Source organism: Rhinatrema bivittatum, chromosome 1, assembly GCF_901001135.1.
Source record: "Rhinatrema bivittatum chromosome 1, aRhiBiv1.1, whole genome shotgun sequence".
In the NCBI taxonomy this organism is placed as follows: Eukaryota; Metazoa; Chordata; class Amphibia; order Gymnophiona; family Rhinatrematidae; genus Rhinatrema; species Rhinatrema bivittatum.
In genome coordinates this window covers 295,549,509-295,572,194 of record NC_042615.1, presented here as the reverse complement: position 1 = coordinate 295,572,194, position 22,686 = coordinate 295,549,509, and the positions used below count along the sequence as shown (strand labels likewise).

Below are 22,686 nucleotides of genomic sequence, written 5' to 3'. Positions count from 1 at the left end.
GAGCAATCAGATATGCTCTCAGAGTATTTCAGGATCGCCTCTCCAACCAAGTCATCCTGATTCAGACGGACAACTAGGTGGCCATGTGGTACATCAACAAACAGGGAGGGACGGGCTCCTACCTTCTGTGTCAGGAAACTGCGCAGATATGGGAGGAAGCCCTCTCCACTCGATGTACCTCAGGGCCACCTACTTGCAGGGAGTGGACAATGTGTTGGCAGATGAGCTAAGTTGCGCCTTTCAATCACATGAGTGGTCTCTCAACCCCTCAATAGCGAACTCAATCTTCCAACAATGGGGTTACCCTCAAATAGATCTTTTTGCGTCACCTCAAAACCGCAAAGTAGAGAACTTCTGCTCTCTCACTCGCAGCCAACACTATCAACCACAAAATGCGTTCTCCCTCTCATGGGCAACCGGTCTCCTATATGCATTCCCTCCACTTCCACTTCTCTCAAAGACTCTCGTGAAGTTACATCAGGACTAGGGAACCATGATCCTGATAGCACCTCACTGGCCACGCCAAGTGTGGTTTCCAATACTTCAGGATCTCTCCATTCGCAGCCCCCTTGGGAAAGGACCTGCTTCTGATTACGCAAAACGATGGGTGCCTATGTCACCCCAATCTTCAAGCCTTAGCCCTGACGGTATGGATGATGAAAGGTTAATCCTTCAGCCACTTAACCTTTCTGAATCAGTTTCCCGTGTCCTGATTGCTTCACGGAAGCCTTCCACGAGAAAATCTTATTCTTACAAATGGAACAGGTTTCAGTCATGGTGCTCTTCTCAATCCCTTGACCCCTTTACCTGTCCAATCACAAAGTTTTTGGACTATCTCTGGCACTTGGAGTCAGGTCTAAAAACGTCCTCCATCAAAATGCATGTCAGTGCTGAAGCCGCCTTCCATAAAGATGTCGGGGATGTTCCTATATCAGTACAACCCCTTGTAGCACGTTTTCTGAAGGGCTTGCTTCAAGCCTCCCCTGCATCCTCCAGCCCCTTCTTGGGACCTCAACCTGGTTTTGGGTCGGCTCATGAAACCACCATTCGAGCCTCTCCAATCCTGTGAACTTCGCTATCTCACATGGAAAGTGATTTTCCTCTTGGCAATCACTTCGGCTCGCAGAGTTAGTGAGTTACAGGCCCTAGTTACCTATCCGCCTTACACTAAGCTTCTGCAGGACTGGGCAGTACTCCCCACTCACCCTAAGTTCTTACCTAAGGTAGTATCAGAGTTTCATCTTAATCAATCCATTATACTACCTACCTTCTTTCCCAGGCCCCATTCCAATCCAGGAGAGCAGGCTCTGCATATCCTTGACTGCAAACGGGCTCTAGCCTTCTATCTAGACCGTACAGCTGCCCATAGGAAAAGCACTCAATTGTTTGTCTCTTTCCATTCCATCAAATTGGGGCAGCCTGTGGGTAAGCAGACTCTCTCCTCCTGGTTAGCAGACTGCATATCCTTTTGCTATCAGCAAGCAGGCATTCCACTTCAAGACCGTGTCAAAGCACACTCTGTGAGGGCCATGGTGACTTCAGTAGCACACCTACGCTCGGTGCCGCTTCCTGACATTTGCAGGGCTGCCACCTGGAGTTCCCTCCATACCTTTACAGCCCACTATTGCTTGGACAAAGCCAGAAGACAGGATTCCATCTTCGGCCAATCTGTCCTGCGTAACCTATTCACAACTTGATGTACCAACACCCTTCCGCCTACCTGGTAGGGTTCAGGATGCCCTTGCCCAAATTTCACCCCAGTCCTAGTACCTTGCATACCTGGGTACATTTGGTGTATACTTGGACATCCTTAGCTCTGTACTCACCCATATGTGAGGACTACCATCCTGCTTGTCCTGTGAGAAAGCAAATGTTGCTTACCTGTAACAGGTGTTCTCACAGGATAGCAGGATGTTAGTCCTCACGAAACCCGCCCACCGCCCAGCGGTGTTGGGTTCGTTACGTTTTTTATTTTATTTTTTGGCACTTCCTGTAGCTTTTAAACAAGACTGAAGGGGGACCCCTGCTGGCTGCAGGGTTAGTGCCATGCTGGGCATGCCCAGTAGGGGCCAGTCAAAGTTCTAGAAACTTTGACAAAAGTGTTCCATGCTTGGGCTCCATCCTGTGATGTCACCCATATGTGAGGACTAACATCCTGCTGTCCTGTGAGAACACCTGTTACAGGTAAGCAACATTTGCTTTATTGATTCTATATGTAGCCTCCATCCCGGTCAGCTCTTGGGCATAGTGGCAGGACATGGACCCATAACCTCCTGGGTTATTTTCTGAAGAATCCTTTTTCTTGCGTGGGTCTCTTTAGACTTTGATCTTTTCTCAGGATCTCCTCTTCTCTGAAATCCCAGGGCATCCCCTTCCTGGAACCCTTCCTTCTCAGTCCGCTTGGCTGATCTCTTCCCAGCTCCCATCCACCCTCTCTAAGCAGGGACGTCCAGACCTTCCCTGTGGAGTTAAAAAGCACAAAACGCACCTGTATGCAAGGAGAAGGCACGCCTTAGAATTCCAACTTCTGAAATCCTCTCCATTCATTTTTCTTCTACTTCATCACCTAGGGTACAGCAGATTTATGGTAGCTCAGAACTCCTCCCAGTGAGGAGTGGTACATCTCACTAACACACTTACACTGTCCTGACATCACACCAAGGGGCAGGCTCTGTTGAGACCTTTGACACATCCCGCTGGCAAGCAAACCTGTTGATGCTATGAGTGCTATAAAGATAAAGGACAACATTGCTTGTAAGGGGCAGGTTTTGGCACCCCTTTACAGATACTGTATGTGAAAATATATATTTATATATATATATATTTTTTTTTTTTAAATTATATATATTGAATACTATATATATATATATATATATATATATCACTTAAGGCAGATATAAAGATTTAAGTGTTCATACAGTAATGTGAAATATATAAATAAAGTGAGCACTAATGTGTGAGAATATTCAGGTGATATAACGCCAATCATTTTTTCTGTTTCTAATGATCATTTATTCAAACATTTTATATAGAAAATGCTATAGTAGAAAACCATAACCTGTACAACATACACTCATAATTTATTAAGATATACACATTCCATACACTCAAATGGATTCCCTCAATTCAGGATATACATGCTAACTGATCTGTATCACGCGCTAACATTCATTTTAATAACTTATACGTGTGTGTTGTATAAGTTACAGTTTTCTACTATAGTGTTTTCTATAAAAATTGTTTGATTAAATGATCATTAAAAAAAAAACCTGAAAAATTGATTGGTGTTATCACCTAAATATTCTCTCATTAGTGTTCACTATATATATATATACAAGCCGTTAAGCCCGTTAAAACGGGCTACATCCCTCTGTCTCTCACCTCCCCCTCATTCTCTCTCCCCTCACTCTTCACCACCCCCTCCCTCACCCACTCCTCCCTCTCCTCTCACTCAGTCCCTCCCTCCCACTCAGTCTCACTCACTCCCTCCCCCCTCTCTCCCTCCCTCTCACTCACTGTCCCACTCCCTCCCTCTCTTTCCCCCTCAGTCCCACTCCCTCCCTCAGTCCCACTCACTCCCTCTCACTCAGTTCCCCCCTCCCTCTCACTCAGTCCCTCCCACTCAGTCCCTCCCTCTCACTCAGTCCCTCCCCCTCACTCAATCCCTCCCTCCCACTCAGTCCCTCCCTCTCACTCAGTCACTCCCTCTCCCTCTCACTCACTCAGTCCCACTCACTCTCCCTCAGTCCCACTCCCTCCCTCTCTCTCCCAGTCCCACTCCCTCCCTCAGTCCCACTCACTCCCTCTCACTCAGTCCCCCCTCTCCCTCTCACTCAGTCTCTCCCCCTCCCAGTCCCACTCCCTCCCCCTCACTCAATCCCTCCCTTCCACTCAGTCCCTCCCTCCCTCTCACTCTCTCTCTCCGAACCTCCCTCCCACTCAGTCCGTCCCTCCCTCTCTCTCTCTTCTCCCTCCCTCGGTACTGGCCGCTACCGCCGCCGCCGCTCGCTACCGCCGTCGCCGCCCGCTGCCGGTACCGCCGCCGCCGCCCGCTGCTGCCACTGGACGCCGCCATTTTTTTTCTTAGCGTCAGACCGACGTGCTCGCCCGCACATGCGCGGTAGAGCTGGTCTCTACTGCGCATTTGCGGCACGTCGGTCAAGCTTCGTTTATAGGTATACAAGCCGTTAAGCCCGTTAAAACGGGCTACATTACATTTTTTTTTCAGTCCATTTTCTAACACAGCACCCTTCTACACTTTTTCTCCCTCTCTCCCCCTTCCCCTCGTTCACTCCTCCCCTTTCCTCCACTCAGTCTTACTCACCCTGTCTCCCACTGCCTCCTTCCCCTCACTCTCACCTCTCTCCCCTTCCCTCAGTCACTCCCACCTCTCTCCCCTTCCCTCAGTCACTCCCCACCCTCTCTCAATCCCATCCCCTCCCCCTCAGCCCTCCTCCACTCCCTTTTTCTCTGCTCCACAACTTCTTACCCTTCCACTTACTCACATCCCTGTCTCTCACCTCTCCCTCATTCTCCCTCTCCCCTCACTCTTCCCCACCCCCTACCTCCCTCCCTCCCACACACTCACCCACTCCTCCCTCCCTCTCACTCAGTCCCTCCCCCTCCCTCCCTCTCACTCAGTCCCTCCCTCAGTCTCTCTCTCTCAGTCCCTCCCTCCCACTCAGTCCTCCCCCTCACTCAATCCCTCCCTCCCTCTCACTCAGTCCCTCCCTCCCCCCTCACTCAGTCCCTCCCTCTCACTCAGTCACTCCCTCCCACTCCGTCCCTCCCTCTCTCTCTCCTCCCTCCCTCGATACTGGCCGCCACCCGCTGCCGCCGCTGCCACCCGCCGCCGCTGCCACTTGACGCCGCCATGTTTTTTTTTTTCTGATGCTGGCTGAGACCGATGTGCTCGCCCGCACATGCGCGGTAGAGCTGGTCTCTACTGCGCATTTGCGGCACGTCGGTCAACCTTCAATTATTAGGTTGATTCCCTCTTATCTTCCCTTTCCTTTTCACCTTATCCACATCTACTTCCGTCTCCCTCAGTCCTACTCCTCTTCCTTTTTTTTTCTTCAGCAAAACTTCTGAGTCATTCCACTTCCATTCACCGTCATCTTCTGTTTCTTTCCTCTGAGACCTAATCCACAACCCCTTCCTGCTTTCTCAACCCTTCTAAACTGTTTTTGTTTTGACTATCACCCAGGGGCATGCGCGGGGGGGGGGGGGGGGGGGAGGGGACTAAAGCAGTGCATAAACTTAATTACTTGCAGGGATCCCGGTTCTCGCTGTGGCTGTCATTTTTTTTCCAGCCTTCTGATGCGTGTGCTGGCGGCGGCGGCGTCATTTAGGGCCACAGAATGCAGAAACAGATCGCGCGAGGCAGCCCGGTAACTCATGCAGTCAAAGCAGGGAGAAAGCGATGCGGCAGGGTACGTCAGCCAGAGGTCTCTCATCGCGCGAGGCGGCAGCATAACTCAGGAAGAGTCAGAGCAGGGAGAAATTGAACGCGCGACGCGGGCACAGAGTCAGAGCAGGAATTTCTCCCTGCGAGAACCAGGATCCCTGCAAGTAAGTAAGTTTATGCACTGCTTTAGTCCCCTCCCCCCCCCCCCCCCCGCGCATGCCCCTGGGTGATAGTCAAAACAAAAACAGTTTAGAAGGGTTGAGAAAGCGGGAAGGGGTTGTGGATTAGGTCTCAGAAGAATTTCTCCCTGCTCTGACTCTGTGCCCGCGTCGCGCGTTCGATTTCTCCCTCCTCTGACTCTTCCTGAGTTATTCTGCTGCCTCGCGCGATGAGAGATTTTGTCTGATGAGCCCTGCCTGAGCTCTCTGTGCCGCACATGCGCAGTAGAGCTGCTCTCTACTGCGCATTTGCGGCACGTCGGTCAAGCTTCGTTTATCTAGTTAGATATATATATATATATATAGATATATATATATTTTTTTTTTTTTTTTTTTTTAATATGATTTTTACAACTCACTTAAAGTGCCCTGGTAGTTGGGTGAGTAACGAATTAAATAAAATTAATAAATAAGCATGCTTTCTTTCATACACCAACTCTCAAGATTTCTTTTAAGATCTCATTTCAGAAGTAATTCTATTTTAAGGTCTTGACTGCTCTTGCCAAGGAGCCTCACTCTTCTCTGATATCTTTTGCAGTCTTTTCTCCATCTTCATTTCTCTCTCAACTACAGAGATCATCTTGCTTCCCTCTTCCTTTCCAGTACATGGATAATATCTGCGAAGACAGTCCAAACCGGAAAGATCCATTTCTTGCTAAATCCCAGTCTCTTTATGCTTATATTATCTGGAGGCTAAGAACAGACAGCTGTAGGAATATTCCCACTTGCCTTTTTCTATTAATTCTGGAAGCTTTAAGTATGTTTTTGAATTACTTTCCACAGAATACTACCCCTGCCTGTAATAGTGTTCTCTGTCTATGCTCAGATCTGGGACATCTCCATTTCTCCCCTCCTTTAGGGTAATTTTCTGCTTGCACTCATTCTGTGGAGCATTATCAGTCCTAATTCCCAGGAAGAACAAAGCAGCTCCAGTGACTTTTGCCAATTAAGCCCTCAGCACCTATAGTATAGAACCATCTAGACATCAGCATGGAGGTGCTAGTACTATTGCTGTCCAACTAGGGAAGGGAAATAGTTTATGAGTTGTACTAATTCAGCTTTAATTAGAATTGCAGTACAAAATAGTTATTCACTGTTTCACTATTTTGTCTTCATTATTTAGACATTTTCAATTATTTCTATCATCTCAACTTTGATTTAGTACCAGGAACAAGGTCATTAATAGTGTAACAATGAACAAACTTCTTTGACCATGTGAACAGGTGGGAAGTGACTCAGCGATATAGACATTGCAGGATATTTATTTTTTTGTCACTTACCCATATCAGATTTTTTTTAACCCTGTTTTACTCAGTCACTTGTCACTACCATTAAATAACATTTGTAAATACCTCCATCAAAAGTGGTTTCTGCAATATATTTCTCTAACAATCTGGCAATTTTCATGAGCACCTGAAAGCAGCTCCTAATGACTGTGGATGAAGGGTTGAAGGTATCACTTCCAAAGCGACACGATGGCTGTCTGAAATACCTTTTTTGACTCGTGCAAAGATGTTGGTGGGCATGAGCTTTCCAGATCACATAGGTCACTCTTTCAGCTTGAAGAGGAGGGGGTTTGTGTGATTTGAGAAGCTCATGCACAGCCTTATGTCTGCACAATTCTCACATTATTCTAGTCAAAGTATCCAGTTTTCTCTGAGAACAAGCAGAAAGGTAGTCCTCACATGTGGGTGACATCATCAGATGGAGCCTGGCACAGAAAACTTCTGTCAACGTTTCTAGAAACTTTGGCACACTGAGCATGCTAAGCATGCCAGTATCATCGCGGGGTCTCTCTTCAGTCTTTTCTTTTCCCGCGGAGCCTCCGTCTCGCAGTTCTGGAGCTCGTGCTCTTTTTTTTTTTGCTGCGGGAAACATTTCAAAGTGTGTTTTTTCACTTTTCTTCCTGCGCTGGGTCTCTCTCTGGTTCCCCGTTAGCTTTTCCATCGTTTATGAGTTTTTTTCTCTTTTCCTCTCCTTCAGTGTCGTCTGGTCGTTGTGTCCTTGCGGTCTTCTGCGCACCTCATGGCAGCCTCGGGCTTCCGTTGGTGCCCCCAGTGCCCCCAGACTTTGTCCTTAACAGATCCACATGAAGTGTGGATCTTGTGCCTGGGGGCATCACCCGATGTTCGGGGTTGTGAGTTGTGTGCTCAGATGACCCCAAAGGGCTGCCGTGCCCGGCTGGACAAGATGGAGAAGGTTTTTGGATCAGGGAAGTCTAATCCTCCCACTCTGGCATCGATGCCATAGACTCCCAGGGACCGGGGAGAACTACTCATCCTCGTTCCTTCGGTGTCTCCTCCAAGGCTTTCGGGTGAGGAGGGTACCGGAGATCGGCCAATGTCGGTTTCCTCTTAAGTCAGGACCTCTCGCTCATCATCCTTATCGTCAGTGCCAGGGAAAGATCGGGCCGAGTACCGTGGGAGATCTAAGAAGTACCACTATTGGTCTCTGTCCTCGCATGGTGCAGGTCTTGGGTTGGCCTCAGCATTTGCCGCCTTGCCACTGAAGTGGCCATGGCAAGAGGAGTGGCCATGGCGAGAGGAGTCTGGTGGCCTGAGGCTGCCCACACCGATTCCAGTGTTGGGCACAGACCTTCCTCAGCGTCCCGAGGAGGAGGAGCTGGCCTCGCCCCTCCCCTCTCAGCCTGCCCTTTCATCAAAGGCTTTTAGGAGGAGCTTGAACATCGGGTGTGCCTGGCGGTGGAACATGCTTTGCATGACAAGTATGCCGGGGCTTCTGCCACCGGCGCCAGTACCTCCCTCGGTTCCAGTGCAGTGTCTTCACTAATGCCTGTGCCTTCACAGATGCAAGGATCTGCACCAATGCCAGTGGTGCCTGGGTTGGAACTGTTATTGGATCAGCTCGATGCCCTCCTCTGTGTCCTCCCGACCCAGTTGTTGCCAGCGCCCCGCCATCCCTTGGTGACCCGTTGGGCACTGAAGTGTAGGGCATCCGAGCCAATCCCCATTGGGGACTCCTCCGGGAATGAGAGCCCATCTGTGCCTTCTGCGCCATTGGTACCCTGCGTGCCCTGATCCATACTGCCTGGACTAGTACCTGGACCCTCTGGGCCCCCCATTGTCCGCAGGTCCCTTGGTGCCTCAGTCCCAGAATGTGCCTAGCGCTCCTAGGCCTTCCACCCCGGACAGTCTTGGTGAGCCTGAGAGCCCTTATAACTCTTGGGGAGACTATATCTCCAGTGGCTCATCGGTGGATTCTGATGGTCTTCCTTCAGATCATCTCCCTCAGATGAGCAGCATTGATCTCCACTGGAGGACCTAAACCTTGTGGGGTTTGTCTGCACTATGGCAGAGGCCATACCCTTCCAAATTATGACGGAAGAGGATGCCCACCATAAAATGCTGGAGAACCTCCAGTTTGTGGACACCCCAAAGGAGGTAGTGGCAGTCCCTGTTCATGCAATCTTTCATGAGCACCTTCTTGGGCTATGGGAAAACCTCCTCTTTGTTGTCCTGGTGAACCAGAAGACCGATGGGGTGTATCTGGTGCAACAGACTATGGGTTTTGAGAAGTGTCAGCTTCTCCCCACCAGTCGGTGGTGGTGGAGTCTGCACTAAAGAAGGCGAAGAGGTTGAAAACGCATGTCTCTGCTCTCCTGGCAAGGAGCATAGGATGTGGGATGCTATGAGTAGGAGGGTATTTCAGGGCTCCATGTTAGTAGCCCGTATCGCCTCCTACCTTTTGTACATGACCCAATATACCCGTAATCTCTGGAAGCAGGTCCAGGAAGTTGCGGATGGCCTAGCCCAACAGCTGCAAGAGGCCCTTATGTCCATTGTTCAGAAGGGCTTGGAATGCAGAAAGCATGAAGTGCGGGCTATCTATGACATCTTTGAAACTGCAGGCTGTGTTTCAGCTGCCGGTATTTCTGTGAGTCATCTCGCTTGGCTCCGTACCTCAGACCTTCATCCTGAGGATCAGGAAAGGCTGGCTGATTTACCTTGCACCAGGGATAACCTTTTCAGTAACAAGGTGAAGGATGCAATCGCACAGCTGATGGATCACCATGAGTCCCTTCAGCATCTGTCAGCTGGCATCTCTGCTTCCCTGTCCTCTTCCAAGAGGTCCTCAAGACTGAGACCTTTCAACAGGCTGAGAAAGTACTATCCTCCTGCCTCTTGCTCCCACCACAGCAGGTCAGTTCTAGGGGCAGGTCTCATCAGCAGCAGGGCCCCAAGCCTCAGCCACCACCTCGGGCTAGCCCCACTATAGGGTTTAGACTGACCACGAGGGAGCACAAGCCAGGGGTTTCAGTCAAGACCAGAGGGCCCACCTGTTGGGGGCAGACTCAGTTTTATTGCGGCTTGATGGCCGTCCGTGACTTCAGACCAGTGGGTCCTGGCTAACATCCATCATGGGTACAGGCTGAACCTTGTGGATGTTCCGCTGGTCTCACCCCCATGTCTACTTTGGGATCCCATCTTGCATCCAGGACTGCTCCTAGCAGAACTCTCAGCCCTTTTAATGGCCAAGGTTGTGAAGCCCATCCCTCGGGATCAGCAGGGTTGGTGGTTTTACTCCCGTTATTTCTTGATTCCAAAGAGAACAAGAGGCCTCCATCCCATCCTCGATATGTGAACCTTAAACAGATTTCTCAAAAGAGAAAAGTTCAAGATGGTATCCCTGGGCACCCTGATTCCCCTCCTACAAAGAGGGGACTGGCTTTGCTCCCTCGACCTACAAGACGCTTACGCCCACATCGGAATCTCCCAGGTCACTGGAAGTATCTCCGTTTTGTGATGGAGCCTTGGCGTTTTCAATACTGAGTTCTCCTGTTCGGTCTACCCTCCATGCCTCGGTTCTTCACAAAGTGTCTGGCCATGATTTTGCGCCCATTTGCACCAGCGGGGGATCCAGGTTTTTCCATACCTGGATGACTGGCTGGTCAAGAGCAGCACCTACGCAGTAGCTTTGCAGTCACTTCACCGGACCATTCGGGTTCTAGAGTCCCTTGGGTTCCTGATAAATTACCCAAAGTCCTATCTCCATCCGTCGTCATGGCTGGATTTCATAGGAGCCGTGTTAGATACGATGCAGGCAAAGGCTTTTTTGCCCCGCGACAGGGCAGGCACATTGATGTCCCTGGCGGAGGAAGTCCAGCAGTGCCGGATGGTGTTGGCGCGATGTATGCTGCAGCTTCTGGGGCATATGGCTGCAATCATCCATGTCACCCCTTTTTCCTGTCTCCATTTGCGTCGGGCCCAGTGATCCCTGCGAACCTAGTGGCCCCAGGCCACCCAAGGCCTTCGAGTTTGCATCCAAGTCTCCCCCTCTCTCAAGGCCTCCCTGTCTTGATGGAGAACACCTTCCAATCTGGAGCAGGGCATTCCCTTTCAGACTCCTTCCACCCAGATTGTGCTTACCTTGAATGTATCCTACCTGGGTTGGGGGGGGGCCCATGTGAAAGGCCTCCATACCCAGGGCCTCTGGACCACCCAAGAAGCTCTGTGCCAGATGAACTTCTTGAAGCTGTGGGTGATCTGGTATGCTCTGTCAGCCTTCTGGGATCGGCTAGCCAACAGGATGGTCCTCATTAGGACTGACAGTCAGGTGGCTATGTGGTATATCAACAAGCAGGGGGGCACCAGATCCTTCCTCCTCTGTCAGGAGGCTGTGCAGATCTGGACCTGGGCGCTGGCTCAGGGAATGCTGCCCCAGGCCATGTACTTGGCAAACAGACTGAGCCAAACTTTTAGACTCACGAGTGGGTCCTCAAGCAGGTGGTGGCAGATCAGGTCTTCCATCTCTGGGGGACCCTGGATGTAGATCTATTTTTGCCTCTACCTGCAACAGGAAAGTTCCCCGGTACTGCTCCCTGACCAGATCGGATGGCCAATCAGCCACAGACGCCTTTGCCCTTCATTGGAGGACAGGCTTCCTGTACGTGTATTCTCCGCTCCCATTGATATCAAAGACTTTCTTTGAAGCTTCGCCAGGATAAGGGAACTATGATTCTCATAGCCCCCCATTGGCTGAGACAGGTTTGGTTCCCGCTCCTGCGGAATCTCTTTCGGCGGGACCCAGTCCATCTGGAGACTGCCCCAAACCTCATGCAGGATCAGTTCAGGCTGCGCCACCCCAACCTCCAAGCCCTGTCACTCACAGCCTGGATATTGAGCGGTTGATCTTGCAGTCTCTTGCCCTTTCAGAGGAGGTGTCCCGAGTCCTGGTGGCTTCGAGAAAGCTTTCCACCAGGAGGTCTTATGCTTCGAAATGGAGGAGATTTACTGTCAAGTGTGAGCAGAGAGGTCTCAACCCCCTTCTCATGCCCTGTCCGGCAACTCCTGGTTTACCTACTGCAGCTCTCTGAGCCTGGGCTTAAAACCAACTCCATTCAGATACACCTGAATGCCATAGATGCTTACCAACAGGAGGTGGATGGTTCACTGATCTCAGTGCAGCCCATGGTAAGACACTTCATGCGTGGGTTGCTTCAGCTGTAGCCTACCCTGAGGCTCCTGCGGTTTCTTGGGACCTCAGCGTGGTGTTGGCCCAGCTAATGAAACCACCATTTGAACCACTGCACTCCTCTACCCTCAAGTATTTGACCTGGAAGGTCAAATACTTGAGGGTAGAGTCACCGAGGTATGCCTCGGTGACTTATCCACCCTACACAAGATTCTTCCCTGACAGGTGGTTCTGTGCACGCACCCTAAATTCCTGCCGAAGGTGGTAACAGATTTCCATCTTAACTAATCCCTCGTCCTGCCTACTTTCTTCCCTAAGCCTCATTCTAACCAAGGGGAAAGAGTGCTGTACAAACTCAATTATAAGAGGGCCCTAGCCTTCTACGTGGATCGGACAGCAGGCCACAGATGGTCCACCCAGCTCTTAGTCTCTTTTGACTCTAATAGGCTGGGAGTGGCTGTTGCTAAGTAGACTCTTTCCACCTGCCTAGCAGACTGCATTTCATAAGAACATAAGAAATTGCCATGCTGGGTCAGACCAAGGGTCCATCAAGCCCAGCATCCTGTTTCCAACAGAGGCCAAAACCAGGCCACAAGAACCTGGCAATTACCCAAACACTAAGAAGATCCCATGCTACTGATGCAATTAATAGCAGTGGCTATTCCCTAAATAAATTGATTAATAGCCATTAATGGACTTCTCCTCCAAGAACTTATCCAAACCTTTTTTGAACCCAGCTACACTAACTACACTAACCACATCCTCTGGCAACAAATTCCAGAGCTTTATTGTGCATTGAGTGAAAAAGAATTTTCTCTGATTAGTCTTAAATGTGCTACTTGCTAACTTCATGGAATGCCCCCTAGTCCTTCTATTATTCAAAAGTGAAAATAACCGAGTCACATCTATTCGTTCAAGACCTCTCATGATCTTAAGGACCTCTATCATATCCCCCTCAGCCGTCTCTTCTCCAAGCTGAACAGCCCTAATCTCTTCAGTCTATCCTAATAGGGAAGCTGTTCCATCCCCTTTATCATTTTGGTTGCCCTTCTCTGTACCTTCTCCATCGCAACTATATCTTTTTTGAGATGCGGCGACCAGAATTGTACACAGTATTCAAGGTGTGGTCTCACCATGGAGCGATATAGAGGCATTATGACATTTTCCGTTCTATTAACCATTCCCTTCCTAATAATTCCTAACATTCTGTTTGCTTTTTTGACTGCTGCAGCACACTGAGCTGACAATTTTAAAGTATTATCCACTATGATGCCTAGATCTTTTTCCTGGGTGGTAGCTCCTAATATGGAACCTAACCGTGTAACTACAGCAATGGTTATTTTTCCCTATATGCAACACCTTGCACTTGTCCACATTAAATTTCATCTGCCATTTGGATGCCCAATCTTCAAGTCTTGCAAGGTCCTCCTGCAATGTATCACAGTCTGCTTGTGATTTAACTACTCTGAATAATTTTGTATCATCTGCAAATTTGATAACCTCACTCGTCGTATTCCTTTCCAGATCATTTATATATATATTGAAAAGCACCGGTCCAAGTACAGATCCCTGAGGCACTCTACTGTTTGAGTGAGTTGGATTTCCTTCTACTATATCCAGGCAGGACTGCAACTGGGGGGCCACATCATGCTCATTCTGTTAGAGCCATGGAGGCTTCGGTGGCTCACCTGCATGCAGTTCCAATGGGAAAGATCTGCAAAGCTGGGACATGGAGTTCTCTCCACACTTTCGCAGCTCATTATTGTCTGGACAGGGACGGCCAGTCTACCCTCAAGAATGTCTTTCAGCTGTGAACCCAACGCCTCCTCCTAAGGCCCCTGGTTTGAGTTCAGACTGTCCCCGCTTTTACCAACAGCACCTCTGTTTTTGTTGTGCCCGTTGGCCCCTGTTTGGTGTCTGTTGGTCCCATTATTTTTTGGGGCCAGCCTGTAGCTCTGGATTCACCCACATGTGAGGACTACCATCCTGCTTGTCCTAGGAGAAAGCAAAGTTGCTTACCTGTAACAGGTGTTCTCCTAGAACAGCAGGACATTAGTCCTCAGGAAACCCATATGCCACCCCATGGAGTTGGATTCCTGTAGTTTGTTATTATATTTTTTCATAATCTACTTACGAGACTGAAGAGGGAGACCGCATGTATATGCATAGATATTGGCATGCTGGGCATGCTCAGTGGGCCAGTTAAAGTTTTCTGTGCCGGGCTACACCTGATGATGTCACCCACATGTAAGGACCAACATCCTGCTGTCCTAGGTGAACACCTGTTACAGGTAAGCAACTTCAGTTTTTCCAGTGCAGTGAGAGTTTGATGCTACAAGCAAATTGCACGGAGAACAATTTTCAAAGCCATTTACTGGCGGTAAAACAGATTTCACCTGCATAAATTGGGCACCTGAAAATTTACCTCCCACGTCACATGCTAAGAGTACAGACAGCGTGCCACACATTTGGAGGAGGCTTGTTCCAGGGGGCTGGTTTACGATTAGGGGAAGGAAAATAACGCAGGCAGATTGAATTTTCAAATCCATGCATTTCATTTTCCATGGAAAAAAGTACCTGCAGCAAGTTTCATAGAGAAAGTACAACATCTTTTTGAGAATCAGTGCAAACCCGCAGATTTTGTGCCAGTGCGTTAAGTTTGAAGATTACCCTCAATAAGTGTGCGTAGCATAGCTCGTTAAACACATGACTTTCATGCTTCCCAGCATCTACAGCTGACCACTCCGATGCCGACTGCTTTCTTTGTGTATTCCTGAGTCATGGGGAAGATGATCACATCTATGCCTTTGATGCAAAAATTGAAATTCAGATACTGACCAACATGTTCAAAGGAGACAAGTGCCAGAGTTTAGTAGGGAAACCCAAAATATTTGTTATTCAGGTAAGACGCATTTGTTCCTTGCACGATCCAGAGGTAAGAGCACTGCAGTTGTGTTTCAATGCCATTCAGAAACCAAATTCTCACTGGTATAGCGCACTTTGTTTACTTTCTAAGAAAGGATAATTGTAACCTTGTACAAGGGGCTGCCCAAGCTGACACATCCCAGTTCTGGCCCCTTTTATTAATGTTGCTTCTAATTTTTAAAGGGCTCCATGCACAAAAATGTTCTTTGGTGCAACTTTTCATAAGCTCAGTTCAAATTTGTGCATTACAAGCCAGTGTAATGCAAATATTGAGATTCCCTGTTCACCACATGCGTACATCTTAGTGGGAACAGTGCCTTCTACTGCGTTTGATAAGGTTTATTGTACAAGCTGCAGCTTTCCTTGCTTTGCCTGTATGTCGCTATCAGCTGTCCTCTAAACTAAATAATGGACAAAAGTTTGGTCTCGCCCAGATCTTGGGTTGCAAAGATGTCCAAGTGGCTGACTGGATTCCTCTACAGGGTGTGATTCTGTTGCTGTCATGGTCCTTCCCTACAGTGACCTCCAGTCTTGGTTTCTCATTCTCCTGTTATGATCAGATCTGAACCGTTATGGTATGTATATTTCAAAGTTTCAAAAGAAGATTGCCCCAATTTGGTTTGGGGGGGGGGGGGGGGGGGTGCCAGGCACTGTTAATTGGCGAACCAGGCCTTGATTGGTCAGCGTGTCACTGTTGGGCCTTGACTGGTTGGCTGACTCATAGGGAACACTATGCTGTCTAGCAGAGTCACTATGACCTGTTCAGAAAGGGGGTCGTCAACCATGTGCTCCTTTGTTCTTCTTTGTGTGATTTTCAAGATGCTTTCGCTGGGACCATTGCTGCCCCTGGCATCCTGCAGCTCAAAATTTATAACTGCACCCTCTATGCTTGCTCATTTCTGCTCCCTTCCACTAGATTTCTGGATTATCTGCAAAATTTGGAATAACATTTTGTTTATATGAAAAGTGCAAGGACACTTATATGACATATATTTTTATTACTTTGTTTTTAAGTAATTAATTTGATTTATTTTTTAAGCTAATTTCTTAGCTATTGACTAATTTTTGTATATTTTAACTTATTTTTAATTTGACTTTTTTTGATTAATTTTATTTCCATTATGTAAACCGTTTTGACAAAAATCTCTTTTATAAAACGGTATATAAAATTTTTTAAATAAATAAATAAATATATGAAAAGTGTAAGGACAATTCAAACAGTTGTATCCTGTTCTGAAGAAAAAGGAAAACTTAAAAGAACAAAGGAGAAGCTAATTGTATGCTTTTATATATCTGTCTCTGTGAGATGGCTCAGCATCTGTTTCAAACAGAAAATTATAAGAAAATATAGTCTACACTGACCATAAAAAAAATGTATTCAGCACTGACCACTATACACAGCCTTAATGGTTCTGGGGAGAAATTGAATTTGTTTGAGTTCATTGCATATTTCTGGTGAGACCAGTGTACATTTTGTACAAGACTGTCATTTTATCAGACCGGGGGGGAGGGGGGGGCTCTTTCATCAGGGGTCCCTCAAGCAGGGCTGTTCATATGGGGGAGAAAAATCGGGGTGACTGGCCCCAGGGCCTCGCACTTCGATCCTCTCTCCACTCTCCACTTCCTCCTCTGCTGGCTTCAGTCTAAAACACACAGTGCTAGCAGGTCCAAAGAGACAATGGGGCCCTATGCAATTCATACTTTAGACTGAAGTCAGCAGAGGAGCACATGCAGGTAAGATGTATGGCTCTGCTATAGGTGGAAGAGAATTGTGTTGGGGGGGAGGGAGGAGATACTGGAAAGGATAGTCCAGGTTGATTTGCCCAGGGCCCTGCACCCTCCTTTGGTCAGCCCTGTTCCTTAAATACCTACATGTGAATCAGAAAGCTAGTCTGCATCAATTTTTTGCACATCCTTCTCCATACTATCACCTCTGGCATGCTACTCTCCCCCAATTGTTACTTGTTCCCAGTCGTTGCCTTTGTTCCCCCGTCAACTCTGCTTGTCTCCTTTGTTTCCCCCACAGCTGCTACTGCTGTGCATCTTCTTCGCCTTTCCATTCTCTCTCTACACCTTTAATCCAGCCACTTCTTACTGCCACCACTTCCATACCTCTCTTCCAGCCCTCCCAAACTCTATCATTACTCCTAGACCCTTTTGTTTTTTTCAGCCTGCATCTGCTCCCCCGCTTCTCCTTCATCCTTCTCCACGGCTGTGGTTTACTCTAGTCCACCAGTGCCAGATGTAACTGGGGTTGCCAACAAGTCTATGATATAGAAAATAGACTGAGCTGGTCCAGGTTTGTCCCTTTTGCATGCATAAAATGCTGCTTTAAGAAAATCAGAACCACAAATCCATGCATAAATTGGGGGTTGGGGGGTGGGGGGGGGGGGGGAATCCAGCACTGGATTAGCTGATCTTTCATGATAACCAACGTTTGGGAACCCCTGTCAGTAACTCAACTCTTGGAGAAAATAATTACCACAGTAGCCTGTGGCCTGTAGTAAACTAAGTCCAATAGCGATAAGTGGGGAGATATGGTACTCAGAAGCCAGAAATGGGGAATGGGTGCAGATAGAATGAGAAAGGGAAGCGATGAGTGACAGGGCTGGGATAGAAAGGAGAATAATGAGCAAGGTTAAGGAGAGCAAGCCTGCAGGTAGCAGCGACTAAGGTGAGAGGTGGATTTATTTTGAGGTGCAGTGAGATGCATAACTGTGCTGTAGGAATAGGAATGCCTGGAGACAAACCAGTGATAGGATGCAGCCGTTAGCAGATGGGAAATGACTGCCCTGTACCGTGCTCTTGCTGACTTGCAGGCATGCCGAGGAGACAAACACGACGAGCCCGTTGTTGCCAGCGACTCCACTGATAGCAGGTTGGACAAACCCACCACAAACGAAGTTGAAGTGGATGCAGCTGCAGTGCACACAGTACCTGCTGGGGCCGATTTTGTTATGTGTTACTCTGTAGCAGAAGGTACGCCACCCTTTATAGTTACTCACAGGACCATAAAACATGGCAGATCAGCTCGGGGTTATTCTTGCAATGCTGTTGACCCCAGTTGATCTTTGCCTCTTCCTTCCCTTCACTTCCACTGAATAATACTTCAGTAATTGCCGCCTGGCTTTTCTTCCCTTCAACAAAAGCACAGCTCACTTCATATATTGTGTCTGTCTCAGTATGCCATGAAAAGAAAATGAATCCTACACCCAAAACTGACAAAAGCAGGGAAAAGGTTAGACGCAGCCATAATCCTGGCAATTTGCCCATGGTCTGGATTACCACCAGTGGCTATAAGAATCCAGGGAATGCCACAGTGGCATTCAAACACTGCACGGAGCGGCAGTAGCCACAGCGGCATTCAAACACTGCACGGAGCGGCAGTAGCCACAGAGGCGTTCATGGAGCGGGATGCCAGTGGCCAGTAGTTGGTGTTCCACCTTCACGGAGCGGAAGGATGGAGGGCTGCTATATCCAAAAAAAAAAAAAAAAACAGGGGTGGGTAAGAGTATGGGGCAAGGGGGTGGCCTGCTTGTTGCAGCGGTTGCTACCCCCAATTGAGCTGGATGCCACTTGGATGCAGATTCAAAGCTGCTCTCTAAATTGGGTGGAGGGGAATTAGGGCTGGAGGGTACTGGAAGCCAATAGTAACAGGTGGGAGAGAAAAAAAGGGAAAAAAATGGATAAAGTGCGTAGCTTGCTGGGCAGACTCGATGGGCCATTTGGTCTTCTTCTGCCGTCATTTCTATGTTTCTATGTTTCTATGGAAGGAGGGCAAACATGTCCCTGATGCAGTTAGGGGCTTTGCCATTATCACTTTGATTTTTTTGGTTTATTACAATTTAAAACATGACAAAACCTAACCATGGGCGTTGCACTACTTAAAGCAAGCAAATGAGAGACATCTTTCCAGCAGCCTGCAATTCTGGAAATGAACTGCAACATGAGTTCAACGCTCGCCCCCCCCCCTGCCAGTGGCTCCTGCTGCAGGCTAGGACGCATCCCTTTCTCTCCCTCTGTCTATAGGACCCGGTTGGGAATAAGGCAATTATGTTTAATCTGGTTTTACTACTCAACAACTAAAGAGAGAGTGACAGAATAGAAAAACAAGCTGAAGCATATCTCTGTATATCTTCATTTATTATGATTGCTGTTATTATTGTGAATGGCTCAAGGCCTTTGAAACCCCACCATGATGTATGTTGGACCATTTTCAATTGGCCATTCTACCAACTCTCAATGCAGCCAACAGACTCAGTATTGAGTCAGCAATCTTCAGTAAGCCTTCTAACTGCACCATCTAGTTTCTCTTGAAAAATTCACCTAAACTTCCATAGGTACAAAAGTGTTTTGTTGATTTAATTAAACTTGAAATGCCATTTAAGCAATTGCTTATTAGGCGGTTTACAATCCAAAATAAAAACCCTTCATATTCCCTCCCCCACCCGTCCATCTTTATCTTGCTAAATCATCAGCTATAGATACTTTAGGAAAACTGTACACCTATTTTTGAAATTGCACCATCCGCATGTAGTTTTTATTCCTGACCTGGTCATGCCCCTGCAACAGCCTCTTTCTTATGGTTAAAAGCAGCCATGCTGTGAAAGTCTACATATATTTTTAGCCAAGACACTGGGGATACTACGGGTGTGCATTCGTTTTCGACGTATTGGCAATCCGCAACATATATGTTCCTATTCGTTGTATTCGTCGGGTCACGAAACGTATGGCGAACCCCCACGAATACAACGTATCTAACGAATAAACCCCCCACCCTCCTGACCCCCCCCCCCCAGACTTACCAAAAGTCCCTGGTGGTCCAGCGGGGGTCCTGGAGCGATCTCCTGCACTCGGGCTGTCGGTATTCAAAATGGCGCCGATAGCCTTTGCCCTCACTATGTCACAGGGGCTACCGGTGCCATTGGTCGGCCCCTGTCACATGGTGGCGCCGGCCATCCATTGCTCCTACCATGTGACGGGGCCGACCAATGGCACCGGTAGCCCCTGTGACATAGTAAGGGCAAAGGCTATCGGCGCCATTTTGAATACCGGCAGCCGACAGCCCGAGTGCAGGAGATCGCACCAGGACCCCCGCTGGACCACCAGGGACTTTTGGTAAGTCTTGGGGGGGGGTCAGGAGGGTGGGGGGTTGTAAATTAAATTTAAAGGGTTGGGATTTTTTGGGAAACGAATACATACGTAACTAATGAACGGATTGGGGTCCCCCGAGAACGGATGCAACGGATTTGACTCCCCACGAATATGAATACCAAATGGGACAAATCTGTCCCTGCTGCACATCCCTAGGGGATACATTTTCTTATGTCAGATATATCAACCTTGCCCCTGAAGTTAGGTTCCTGGAGCCTTTGGAAGAATGCCCTCCCTAGATGGTCTACCAGTTTTTTAGGAAAAGGTGCCATGGCCACACAATTGAATTGAAAAGAAATCTAAAATGAGTCCAGCAGCAGGGTTCATGCATTACATGGCATTTACTCTCGACACCAAGGAAACAGGTGTGCCATTGCAATAACAAGGAAGCAGTGCCCTCTGTTACTTACACCTAGTGTTTGAACCCCTTTCCAACCATAAACAAGGAACATTTAAATTGGCTGTGTAAAACACCTTTTGTTAAACCAGATTTTCAAGTCAGAAAATACATTGCACACAGAAGATAGCCCATAGAGGAACCATTTTTCCCAAAGGCACAAAACAGGAGATATCCTTTAGTACACAGGTACTTGTGTAAGAACTGCAGAAGGTATGACACATGTAAGAAAGTTCATAAAATTCCATATTCAAAAGATTTGTATGGCTAACTTTGGCCTGGATTTTCTAACGTAGCGCAGCTCTCTGAATTTGGCGGTAACGGGGGGCGGGCCTGCGAAAGCTGGCAGCGATCGCACCACCGCGGTGTTATCGCTGCCAGATTTCGCACCCAATAGCGCCATCGTAAAAGATGGCCATCGTAAAAGATGGCGCTATTAGGCACGCTACTGGCAGCAATAAGGAGGTCTTACCTTATCGCTGCCAGCGAATTTTCCGCAGCGTCCGCCCTGACGCCGCCCCAGCTCTTCCTCTTCCGGTGCCGTCTCCACCCCGATCTAGCTATCACACACGAAAAGTCCCTTTTCGCGTGCAATAGGGCTAGAAAATAACCTCCTTTGGGAGTTAAGCAGACACATCTTCAGGGTTTAAACTACCCCTTACTGAGCATGTAAATTTTGTCTGGGTAACATCACCTGCCCAAAATTTACATGTATAAGAACAAGGCGGAGCTAGAAGCATTCCCAGGGCACATTAGTTGGTATGTGCAAATATTTATCACTATCCAGCTTAAGTTAGGCAGGTAAGTCTAGATAGGGAAAAGGGCTTGTCCTAAAGTTATCTAGGTAAAGTTACATGTGTAATTTTATCCAAATTCATTATGTGGAAGACTTATCTGGATAAGTCCTGCTGAATATCCTGATAAAGTTATCCAGATAACTTTCCCATTGACCAGCTATCTGAATATCAAGCTGACAGTAACATGCTCCATAAGTCTTTTTTTTTCTTCCCTTTGAAAAGGCTATTACTCTCACCGTGAAACCCTGAACGGCTCCTGGTACATTCAGGACCTGTGTGAGCTGCTGCGAAAGTATGGATCTTCCTTGGAGTTCACAGAAATCCTCACACTGGTGAACAGAAAAGTGTCCCACCGCTCAGTGTATAACTGCAAAGACCAGTCCGCTATAGGGAAAAAGCAGGTCCCTTGCTTCAATTCCATGCTAACAAAAAAGCTCTACCTGCGCCCAAAATCAAACTGAAAGTGCTCACCGCTGAAGGCTAGCGTGCAATCACTTTCTTCCTCCTGTATTCTGAAAAAGGGAAAATATGCCTGTGATCCAGAGCAATAACTGATGTTTTATACTTTTTTGTCCTGTGGGAGTGTGAATCCTTGTTCCGGCTGTTGATTAACAAAAACCTCCTCACTCCCTCCCCCCCCCCCCCCCCCCCCCCGCCTTTTACACTTTTGGTGATATATTGAGAATGAAAAAGCAGCAGCAATAACTAGGAATTGTTTTGGATTATTGTTCAAAAGATGAAGCAGCCATATGTGGCCTTAGCCAGCCTGTGCATTCTGATAATTATAAAAACACTCAGGGACTGTTAGATATCAGGGAAACATTGTAGAAAGGTATTGTTACTAAAACCACTTGTGTAATGTGTCTTTTACATGTCACCTTAAAGTTTACTGCTCAGCACTGATATCCTGTCATCTGCATTCATTCATTATTTCATTAGCAACTTTGTATTTCCAAGTGGTACAGCTGGATTTGGTGTGAAAAGATGGTTTGGGCCTTTTTGGTGTGCTAATTTTAAAGAATGCTTAACTCTCTTTAAAAAAAAAAAAACAATTCTGAAATGCTTTAAATTTATTTATTTATTTATTTTTGCCTACGCTTCAGCTGACCTTGTTTTCTTAGGTTTGCTAAATTACAATGGAAGGCCTGCTGTGGAAGCACAAAACATTGATAGATCAAGCCCATGGAGTCCGTATGCCTTGTCTTTCAGACGATAAATCTAAGGACAGGAGCATGTCATCTTTCAGCATTTCTTTTTTCTCTCTGTTATTGAATAAGTATGTTGCTGAATACAAAGCCTGGTTATTTTTACTCTTCTTAATGGGATCATTAAAATCCATTCATGAGGGAAAAAAAA

General features: G+C 47.6%; 1 protein-coding gene across 2 annotated transcripts in view; it reads left to right on the top strand.

Annotated features, from left to right (window-relative positions):
* CASP6 (caspase 6) overlaps window positions 1-22,231 on the top strand; it is a 95,675-nt gene extending 73,444 nt beyond the window's left edge. For both annotated transcript variants that reach the window (XM_029596629.1, XM_029596618.1), the window contains exons 6-8: window positions 14,784-14,959; window positions 17,802-17,961; window positions 21,553-22,231. In XM_029596629.1, the coding sequence (XP_029452489.1) occupies window positions 14,784-14,959; window positions 17,802-17,961; window positions 21,553-21,791 (575 nt within the window). In that variant the 3' untranslated portion in view covers window positions 21,792-22,231. The remainder of the gene's footprint in view (window positions 1-14,783; window positions 14,960-17,801; window positions 17,962-21,552) is intronic.
* The last annotated feature ends 455 nt before the right edge of the window (window positions 22,232-22,686 follow it).